Source organism: Cryptococcus neoformans, chromosome 1, assembly GCF_000149385.1.
Source record: "Cryptococcus neoformans var. neoformans B-3501A chromosome 1, whole genome shotgun sequence".
Lineage (NCBI taxonomy): Eukaryota > Fungi > Basidiomycota > Tremellomycetes > Tremellales > Cryptococcaceae > Cryptococcus > Cryptococcus deneoformans.
The window spans coordinates 1,359,575-1,369,574 of NC_009177.1; the positions used below are offsets into that span (position 1 = coordinate 1,359,575).

General features: G+C 46.4%; 6 protein-coding genes across 6 annotated transcripts in view; 3 read left to right on the forward strand and 3 right to left on the reverse strand.

Moving 5' to 3' along the window:
- Nucleotides 1-514, forward strand: part of CNBA4960 (hypothetical protein) — a gene marked incomplete at both ends in the record, with an annotated part of 1,160 nt that extends 646 nt beyond the window's left edge. Inside the window, 2 exons of the mRNA XM_772705.1 lie at nt 1-98; nt 163-514. The exon at nt 1-98 is cut by the window's left edge and continues 110 nt beyond it. Of these exons, the coding sequence (XP_777798.1) occupies nt 1-98; nt 163-514 (450 nt within the window). The remainder of the gene's footprint in view (nt 99-162) is intronic.
- A 2,052-nt stretch (nt 515-2,566) lies between these two features.
- Nucleotides 2,567-3,510, reverse strand: CNBA4970 (hypothetical protein; the record flags this gene model as incomplete). Its single annotated transcript, XM_772706.1, has 3 exons — nt 2,567-2,845; nt 2,895-2,988; nt 3,041-3,510. The coding sequence occupies 3 exons, from the start codon at nt 3,508-3,510 to the stop codon at nt 2,567-2,569; spliced, it is 843 nt and encodes a 280-aa protein (XP_777799.1).
- A 1,011-nt stretch (nt 3,511-4,521) lies between these two features.
- Nucleotides 4,522-6,437, forward strand: CNBA4980 (hypothetical protein; the record flags this gene model as incomplete). Its single annotated transcript, XM_772707.1, has 8 exons — nt 4,522-5,100; nt 5,148-5,207; nt 5,258-5,374; nt 5,427-5,531; nt 5,588-5,846; nt 5,896-6,092; nt 6,154-6,272; nt 6,323-6,437. The coding sequence occupies 8 exons, from the start codon at nt 4,522-4,524 to the stop codon at nt 6,435-6,437; spliced, it is 1,551 nt and encodes a 516-aa protein (XP_777800.1).
- Nucleotides 6,438-6,734: 297 nt separating this feature from the next.
- On the reverse strand, nt 6,735-7,456 carry CNBA4990 (hypothetical protein; the record flags this gene model as incomplete). The annotated part of the gene is made up of 4 exons (XM_772708.1): nt 6,735-6,780; nt 6,986-7,126; nt 7,361-7,371; nt 7,424-7,456. 4 exons carry the CDS (start codon nt 7,454-7,456, stop codon nt 6,735-6,737), a joined length of 231 nt encoding a protein of 76 aa, XP_777801.1.
- Nucleotides 7,457-7,717: 261 nt separating this feature from the next.
- On the forward strand, nt 7,718-8,691 carry CNBA5000 (mitochondrial 54S ribosomal protein YmL47; the record flags this gene model as incomplete). Its single annotated transcript, XM_772709.1, has 3 exons — nt 7,718-7,891; nt 8,062-8,368; nt 8,423-8,691. The coding sequence occupies 3 exons, from the start codon at nt 7,718-7,720 to the stop codon at nt 8,689-8,691; spliced, it is 750 nt and encodes a 249-aa protein (XP_777802.1).
- A 578-nt stretch (nt 8,692-9,269) lies between these two features.
- CNBA5010 (hypothetical protein) lies at nt 9,270-9,899 on the reverse strand (the record flags this gene model as incomplete). The annotated part of the gene is made up of 5 exons (XM_772710.1): nt 9,270-9,335; nt 9,427-9,510; nt 9,599-9,672; nt 9,807-9,822; nt 9,882-9,899. The coding sequence occupies 5 exons, from the start codon at nt 9,897-9,899 to the stop codon at nt 9,270-9,272; spliced, it is 258 nt and encodes an 85-aa protein (XP_777803.1).
- Between the last annotated feature and the right edge of the window lie 101 nt (nt 9,900-10,000).

Below are 10,000 nucleotides of genomic sequence, written 5' to 3' on the forward strand. Positions count from 1 at the left end.
GTGTGGAACCGTGTTCGAGTGTTGGATAGAGGCGATTCCATTCGTGTGTCGAGGATGGATACTGCTGAGGAGGACAGGAGGAGTGCCGCTTCGTCTCGGTGAGTTAGACTTCATTTAGTCTGAAGAGAACTTTTGAGATTGATGATGAAATGTTGGCTGTAGTATGGTGTCTATCGACCGCAATAGGCATCATCCAGCCAGGCGTGTAGAGTTCGAGGACCACCTATGCTATGGTGAGCTCCTGAACTTGATCACCATCGACCCGCCCTACCATCCGAAGTCCTCCAACACCCCTCCTGTTACTCTCGCCTTCGCCCATATCAAACCAGCGGTGTCACATAAGCACCGTATTGGTAGCCATGAATGGAGCTACTATAAAAAGCACCAGGCGGAGGAGATTGTGGATCTGGCCTCTGTCAATCAGCTGGTTGGAAGGGTTAAGAGTATCTCAAAACCCGGCACCACCTATATAATTGACAGCGGCACGCGCTACAGCCGAGTGTCTTTGGCGTAAGGTAAACTGGATGGAAGGTACGTAGTATCATGTTGTTGTGGAGGCTGCGAGTGAAAAATGAGAATGCATCTCTATGCCATGATGCACAATACTTAGTCAGTACGAAGCCTTTTTTTGAGACAGGATGGCATATATGCAAGTTGTAAATAAAGGCTTCAAACAAGCCCGAAATCGGATTGCCAGCCCAAGCCCGAAATGGTCTTTTAAAACGCAGGCCTAAAAAAGGCTCAGAAAACGAAACCATATTGGTCAAAAAAGCCGAAAAAGGAATATAAAAGTTTAAAGTAAGCGGCCGCGGGTCCCATAGTGACGACGATAACAGTTCGTCTACCATCTATACCATTTATATCACCATCTTACATCGTAAATCAGGTAGTACATCGGCCCGCGGTACATCATAAAACGACACAGTACCCCAGTGCGGCTGAGAGCGTAACGGGCGCCGAACCCCCGGATCAGTTAGATAGTTCCGGCTTGGCGTTTGGTTGGCTGACGTACTATGTAGGAAAAGAGTTAATTAATAAGTAGGCAATTTCGCTTCATATGAAGCTGATGATTTGTAATCAGGCCGGACCATCTTTTAGCAGATAAGATTGCGATAAATAATAACGCCTAGAAATTTATTTTAAATGTCACAGCCGGTGTTTCTGGAAAACACTGCAGACGACATGACCAGAATTCCTTCGATAACTGTCCCACATTATTATGAGGATACAAACTATACTACATGGCAAAGCCAGGAAGCAGCAGCTTTGGCGATGATGGGCACATGGACGAAGAGAAGCGAAGACCGATAGTAAATAGAACCTGCGAATATCCATGATTGATAGATAAGCATGATGTCGTATGAGGAATTTTATTGTAAGCAAAACATTACTTTTGACAGGAATATACAACCTAATCACAGTATAAAGCTGCCATAGCTATATAATGTCAATCAATATAGGTGAATCATCGATAGTTAATGACAGGACATATATTATTATAATGCCAGTAAAAGAGGCCGATCTTCTGGTATGTAGCCTCGCATTGCATGGGCATGATGAACTCAGAAAATCTTTGATGGTCTCATCATAATAATAAGCAGCTGCATGACCAATAACATTATGTCGTTGTAGTTCGTACGTGACAAGATGAGTAAAATGAGGGCGTCAGTTTTCCTGATGACATTATTCTCAATGGCTTATTACACTACATTTAGCGATGCTCAGTGAGTAGCAAGAAGCCGGTTTTTGAACTGAGAGGAACAGGCAACACATTGGAAGTTGTTGAGGATGTATATGCTAGCAGCGTTACCAGTAGTACAGGGTAGCTTTCATGATGTGAGCTTGTCTATTCGAAGATATTCTGTCACTCAGCCAGTGCATAGCCTAAATAAAGACAGGAAACAGAAAACCACATAATAAGCAATCTCCCATATGTCCAACCCCCCATCCCCTCCCCAAAGACATTCATTTCATTCGTTGAGTTCTTCATTCATGGGAAACGCAAACATTTTTGAGGGGATTCAAATTGGAAGCCTTTGCTCATATTGCATATCTCTTTCGTATTCAACCCAATGATTGATTAGTAATACGTTTTTGGGGGCAGAAAAAAGGAGAAATGAAATATGCGAAGTCTGAGGAGGATCCTTCGTTCCATTCTATATGGCTAAGTTTTTTCAAAATGTGTAAATATAGAGCATGGATGTTTTATTAATACTTATTAACAAAACACCGTGCAATACCTTGCGGCGGCTGATCATTGAAATTAGCGGTGCATCATCATCGAGGGTCGACTGACTGCTCGTTCAACGGCTCAAATATATACGCATAACATTTATTACTATTTGATTTGTAGCAGCTCTTGAAGAAAGTCATCTAAACACGCAGCTGTAAAAGTAAAATAACGAAGTTATTTGTTGTAATATATGCTGTAACAAGATCACGATATTTGACCACTAAATGGTATATATGCACATATTCGCTTTTTGAGTAACAACATTATTTGAATCCCAAACGTTGATAGCCATCCTCCCGGAAGAAATATGATGACTCTTATCATTGCCACCGCCTATTTCGACTCAACTTTCTTTACCTGTTTATCGGGGATGAAGAACCACCAGATGAATTGGATCATCCTCAATCCTGCCAATACACCACAGGCACCAGCAGAAGAGGACGCATCGAGTATTGCGCGCGAGACGAAGGCTCCAAGTAAAACCGATAAACCACCCGCTATACGGATGTCACGAGAGGGTGTATATTTGAAAGCAAATAGTAAGGGATCGTTAAATATTTCGACCCATGTGGTGGTGAGAACGACAGTAGTGTTCATGGGACTGGCGATACGCTATGGCTATCGTTGATAGGAGTCGTTATGGACAGATTGATGGACATACCTTGCCTACAATGCCTTGTATTCCCATTGTTGCTGACAGGAACCCAAGAGCAGCCATTCCGGTAGGTGAAGCCCAAGATGGTCCCTCTCGACTCCTACAAATGGGATGAGTTCCGACCTATTATCGACCTTAAAATAAACACTAACGAAGCAATGCCGCTTTCACCAGAATAATGAGCCGTGAGAGCAGCTGCCATAGCCAAAAGTGCCTGCAGTAACGTTGCAATCGCCAGCCATGTCCTCTTTTTCGCACCCGACCAATCTCCAAATCGACCTAAACTTGTCCCTATCCAGAAACTCAACAGACTAGTCAAGGCCTGCTGATCGGGCTTCTGGAAGCCAAACGTCCGCCTCGATCCTGGGGCAAAACATCGGGCAATGGCCACTCCTAATTGAGCGACATTTCCTGTCTGGAAACCACACCAAACGTAGCAAGCGGTGAAGGAAGGGGCAGATGTGAAGCCGGTGAGGAAGCAGGCGTAGATAGAGATAAGGTCGGTAGAACGGGGAGCGTCAATCTCGGTCGTGAAATAAGATTTGACGCGACGGTGGAAAGGTTCACGTCTGTTAGGGACAATATTGTCGACAGAGGATGGTAAAGATTCTTCACCTCCCATGATTGATCTGAACGATAACGGTCGATCTCTACGGGTGTAATACCCGTATGACGAAAATAGCAACGATTCGCTAATGAATGCAGTGAAATTTTAGTGATGACGATGCAGCAGCGTCCCACAAAGTTGGTGTGAGTGGCAGTCAGTGATGAGAATGAATGTTGAAAGAAGAATTGAAGATATGTAAAGTGCTGTTTAAACTTGTTGGGTTTAAATTAATTCTCTGTTCAAGCAAGATGACTCGGAATTAACTTCCCAATCCGTGGTATGGCCTCGGCGGGTAATAAGAGGTGTTTAAGGGAAAGATAATTGGCGCAGCTAAAAAGCGAGTGAGTTTGTTGGACTATTGGTTATTTGTTAACTTTAGGATAATTCATTTCAAATTTCCTATTTACGTTTTTTTTCGTTTATCGTTTTCGTAATTAACTAAGTTTATTTGATCAATCTAAGATTTTTAATTGAGGCAATCGGCTCTTCACTCCTCCAAACGGATAACTTCCATCTTCTGCAATCCACTATACTTCTGCAGTATAAAGGATATTTCTCCGCCAACTGCCCTCCTCTAATCCTCCCAAGCTACTTGGTTTACCCCTTCATTTCTTACTTGGAAGGAGGGGGTTCCAGATATTCTGTCGGCACGCTGGCCTCTCAAGTTCTGACTTTTGACCAGCAGCGCAATAATCACCGATTAATCAAGTCACGAGCAAATGCACTTGTTTAAGCAACATGCACAGCACACCACGATACCTTCTTTATTGTGGATTCTCCGCTATCCTTCGTTTATGCTTCCACTTATCAAATGTTAAAAATAGGACCAGTTTTAGTATCAATTATTGTTATTAAATGTCACCCATCATCCCTCCTCTGTAGAGCGTCATATACCGGACATGCACCAAACTCCGCTCCCATGATCCTTGACATTCTCTTCGGCTCCTCTTCATCTTCGTTTTCGTTCGCTTCATTCGTCCATCTACTTGCCCTATTTACGTTTACCTTTCAGCTAAACGTCACGGAATGCTCAGGCAAGCCACATCTCGCTTTCTCTCGTCTACCCACCGTTCTATCCGACCTCTCTCTACCACTGCTCCCTCCTTCATTCGTATTCGCTCCCAGGCTTCCGAACCTTCTCCCGCTGAGAGGCCCCCTCCTGTTCCCGAGAATGTCAATCCTTCGCAGCCCTTTGAGCCTGAAGTGAGCAAGTCTGAGGGTACCGCCAAGGCTGCGGAGACCCAACAGGCTGAAGAACCTGCTTCTGCCGGTACCCCACTCACTCCTCCTCAACCCGAGGTCGTCTTTGGTAACACACATTCCGCCGCCTCCACCACCCCGGAGACGGAGCCCAACGTTGAGAACCCTGACTACTCTAAGCTTCCTTCCTTGGATATTGACCAGGAAGCTGCCGCCATTTCCGAACCAGCTACTGGGAAGGATCAGGAGGTAGAAGGTGGTGAAAGGAAAAAGACAGGCGCCGGTAAGAAGGAGTATGTGAGCTCGCAAGAGAAGTCTAGGAGGATGTGGATCCGGGCTGGGTATGGTGCGTTGGCGGTTGGTGCTGTTGGAGCTGTTTTAGCGATGGGAAATGACGAGACAACTGTGAGTACAATGTAGCCTTCTTTTGGACTAAAACTGATGAAAGATAGGGCAAGAAACAGGGAGGATTCGTTGAAACTTTCCAAAATAACATGCTTGAGCTTTTCGACGTATGCTTCATCCCTTTCGATATGCTGCAGTCGCTCACATTGTATGATAGTTTTTCAACAAGCCTGCTTTCCAGACTCTTCTTCCCGATCCTCTTCCTCCTCCACACCAACGCCCTTATACCCTCTGCATTGACCTTGAAGGACTCCTTGTGCATTCCTCGTGGGATGTAAGTCATTTCTTATCTAAGAACCCGCCCAGAAAAAGCTAAGCAGGTACAGAGGACTCACGGCTGGAGGACCGCCAAGCGACCCGGTGTCGATTACTTCCTCGGCTACTTGTCACAGTTTTACGAAATTGTCCTCTTTTCTAGTCAGCCTCTTTATGTAAGTCATTCGTAATTTATTCCCTCCTCTTCCTCAGTACTCACTATTCTGGATAGACCGCAGCCCCTATCGCGGAGAAGATCGACCCTTACCAAGCGTTTATGCCCTACCGTCTCTTCCGTGAATCTACTCGCTCTGTCAAGGGTAAAGTCGTCAAGGACATCTCTTTCCTTAACCGTGACCCTTCCAAGGTGATCGTTTTGGATGTTAACCCTGAGCATGTGGCTTTACAACCCGAGAACGGTATCGTGCTCCAGCCTTGGAATGGCTCCCCTGGGGATAAGGGCTTGGTGGATATGATCCCTTTCCTCGAGTGTATGTTTTGTTCTTCTCTTCATCCATTCTTATGCTAAAATTTCCCAAGCGATCGGTATTTTCAACCCTGCGGACGTCCGCCCAATCCTCCAAGCCTACGCCGGCAAGGATATCCCCATCGAATACGCTAAAAAGGAAGCCGAAGCCAAAGCTAAGGCCATCGAGGAATGGGAGAGAGCTCACCCTACCGCTATCACTGGTGCTGGGAGCGGATTTTTGAGTAGCATTTTCGGTAGTGTCGCTGCGGTAGGTTCACCTTTCATCCCTTATTTGGTCTATGATGCAAAAGCGCTGATATTATATATAGCCCGGATCATCTCGGCCGAATCAGCCTATGACATATCTCGAGCAGAAACGTGCCCAGGCGCAGAGGATCTATCAAGAGGAGCAAAAATACTGGGCTGAACATGCTGACGAGTTCAAGAAGTAAGTTTTCCGTATGCTATTTGCGGTGCATGTTAACGGTCTGGACGTAGGTTGATCGAGGAAGACAAGCAGCGACAGTTGGCGGAGATGAAGGGTTCCATCTTGGGTTACTTGGGTGCGCCTAAAATGCAGGACGGACCGAAGGAGGAAGTCCTGAAGGCATAAGTTTTCAAGACAACAAGGCTACAGTATCCGCCGGGAAAGTCGTGGGTTCTGCTGTACAAATAGTGTGAGGCAGCGATGACACGAATGAAGACGTCTTGAGCATGGAAGTTTAAAGAGCACACTCTCAAAAACGATTAGTCGGTCAGAACCGGGGGAGACGAAGTTGCGAAGTGGTCACTTCTATAGCAAGAAGTCAAAATATTGGTCTTTCTTCAGTTATGCATATATGCATTTTACTTTTCACCCCTCAATTTCGCCCAAACGACGATGTCAATATGGGCTCCCAACCTTATCCATCTAGTGCTTTTCGGATTTTTCGGCCTCGGCGACGAATTGACGGATGCTATAGACGTCTGGAGTCAGCGACATGACCATGAGCCCTTTTCCCTCTGCCGTTCGCTGCATTGTTTCCACCAAGAGCATCCTTCTCTTTGAGTTCTCAGCTGCTTTTCTAATTCGCTTGCATCCCACGCCGATTATCTCAAGGCTCCCATACCATCCGAAACCCATTTCGGCAAGGTGATACAAAATGGAAAAAAAAAACTCACAAATCCTCCTCCTCGGGAGTCTCGCCGGTGATGGTTTTGTCGTCAGATACGGAAACAGGAGCAGAAGAGGCAGCGGCCTTATCTGAGCCACCAGTAGCGGCAACAGCGATGCCAATGGTGGAGATAATGGTACCGAGGGCGCTGTTTATGGTGGTTTCGAGGTTGTGAGTCGGTAAGATGAGTTTTCAAGTAGAGATGGAATGTCGGAAACGAGTATGCGGCGGATGTAGAGGGGATTGCGAGGAATAAACAGCGAAAATAGTTTGTAGTTTGTGATTATCGCCAAGTAACGACCCAACAGTATCCGAACCGAACGGTTAAAGAGTCGAGTAATTAGCCTCCCAAGCGCCCAATCACGGATCCTAGCAAACCTACAGGTACTCGTTCTGTGGCCCAATGTCAGCTATGTTCGACAGACTTGTCCCATTTACAACTCACCTTGATAGCACGGCCGGCGATCGTGTAGGACATTTTGGAGTGGTGAGAATGTGGTGGTGCGGTGAGAAGAAAGTGATATAAAGAGGATGCAGGATACGAGTGTAGCGTTGGCGGGGCAGGGACGAAGGGATCAGACGCAGGGAACCACATCCCAAAACGCCGATTTTCTCCGAAGGTGGTTCCTCCATCCTCACTGTATTTCTCGCGTCCACGATATAACCACCGAAATATTATGACTTCGAAGCAAAAACAGTAACGCACACAGATCCGTACAACCCCCCCACCCTAGCAACGATGATCAGCCTCTCCTTCTTTCGCCCAGCCACTTCAAGCCCCCGTATCGCCCTTTCGCTCCCTAAGTTCCTTGCCCCGAAAACCCCCACGCAAGGTGTCCAGCAAGTCAGGTTCAGAGGACAGTTAGCCCCGAAGAGAACAAAATACAGGAAGGCTGCCAAGGGCGCCCCCGGAGTACGTGTTCGGTTTTGAATCTGTCCTGAAGACAGCACGAGGCTAATATCTGCTGGTGTAGACTCAAATACCTATTGTTCGTACTTTTAACACGACTTTGGAAAGTCACTAACGAGAGCTGTGTTCGACATTGCTTCACGACTTTTATATTCGCGTCCTTCACTTCACAGGGAGGTTCTTTGAAAGGAACAGTTCTCCATCACGGCACATTCGGTCTTCGCGCGTGCTCTTCCGTCCGAATTTCTGCTGCTCAATTAACCTCATGTCAAGCAGCTGTCCGAAGAAAGATCAAACCCATCAAGGGCGCCCAATTTTATCTTCGTGTTTTTCCCGATATTCCTGTGTGTGTCAAGGGTAATGAGCAGCGTATGGGAAAGGGAAAGGGAAGTTTCGAGTACTGGAGTTGTAGGGTTAAGCCGGGCAAGGTGATTATGGAAGTTGGTGGTGGGGATATCAGGGAGGAGATCGCCAAGGCTGGTAAGCCTTTTCCGTTTGACATTGTCAAGTTTCTAGTCTAACGCTGTCTAACAGCGTTGAAACTCGCACAAGCCCGTCTCCCCCTTCAAACCGAATTCATCACTCTTTCTTCCCCTCCTCGACTCGGCCGCATAGCTACTCCCGCCCTTGCCGACCCCCCTTCGGCCCAACCGATACCAAACAACTTGGCGTACCTCGATGCAAAGGAAGAAGGGGGAGCGAGGAGGGTTATCATGAGAAGAGAAGAGAGGGCTGTCGAGGAGATTGTTGATGGTCTGCAGGGTTTAGAGATGAAGGATGCTGCCAAGGGTATCGATGGGTGATTGGGTCTTATGCAATTCTCTTCGGATCGTTGGTACGTGCTCTTCGTGTTTGGTGTTTTACTGCAGGCTGCACCATTGGTGGGAGAGATTGGAGCAAACAAATTCCTAAAAGTATCTGCTCGCCAGCGTAATGTATTGCACAAGACATCCCTTCAATTTATCAAGGCATTACTTTATGTCCTTTTTCTATATTAACTATGAGGCGCATCTCATAACACAAAAAGGTTTATGAATATAGAGTAACAGATGTATTGGTGGCTGGGCGCCGTTTTATTTCTTCGGGAGCATTGTCGCACTATGCCCTGTTCTTCACGAATCGTGTTTCCTATGGTGTTAGCTCAGTCAAAATGTTAGGGTCGGTAAAACTCAAACGGAAAGAATTTGACTGTTAGTATAGCTCATCGTTACGTGCCAATCCTCGGATCAGTGAATCTTACCCTCTTGTCCACTCCCGCACCGGTCTTCACTTCATCACCATTTCCAAACCTCGTTGAATTGGTCCTTATCATATTATTAAGTCTTTCCTTCGTATGTCACAGCAGATCCATACTTCATACATTTAAACTCATGCAAGAAGCCTAGTGCACCCGTTCAGTCTCCCACACAGAGTTTGTCGCAAACTCTTTTGGCGCAATCGGATCAGTCTAAAAGTCACAGTCACAAGTCAGTATTTTGCCCCCCTTGCAGTCTAGTGTGTGATATCACCATGAACAGCCTTGAATAGTTAATACTCACAGACTGCCCCCGTAGAGATCCTGTTAGTCTCCTATCCCTCTCCATCATCATATTTTCCCAGGTGTCGAGGGCGTACCTTGGGGGCTACACAAACAAATACACATTAGTTCTCTGTCTACATCACGTGGCATTCACTATGGCGTGGGAGATGGATTGATAGGCGTGAACGGACCTTCATGTCGTTGGTCATGAATTTCGCAGCGGAGAAGAGATTACCAGTGATACCGAACATGGCCACGAGGAGACCTACATCCAATCCAGATTAGTATAATTACCCCACCATGCTCGGGATTATAATCCAAGTTCGAAATACGGAACCCTTGAAGTTTAAGGATGGTGTCGAAGGTGTTTTGGTGCTTAGGACAAGAAGGCCGACGTACCACACGGAATCAGAGCCTGAATCGCCATCAGTTTTCGCTCCCTTGACCAAACAAAACTATACGATTATGACTTACTTCCCAAGGAACAGGCATCTTGAGGGATTCTAACTGAAATATACGTTGATTCGATGTCTGGAGCTCGATATGCAGCTCCTGTGAGATGGACCAACAGCGATTGGTAGACGGCAAACGCA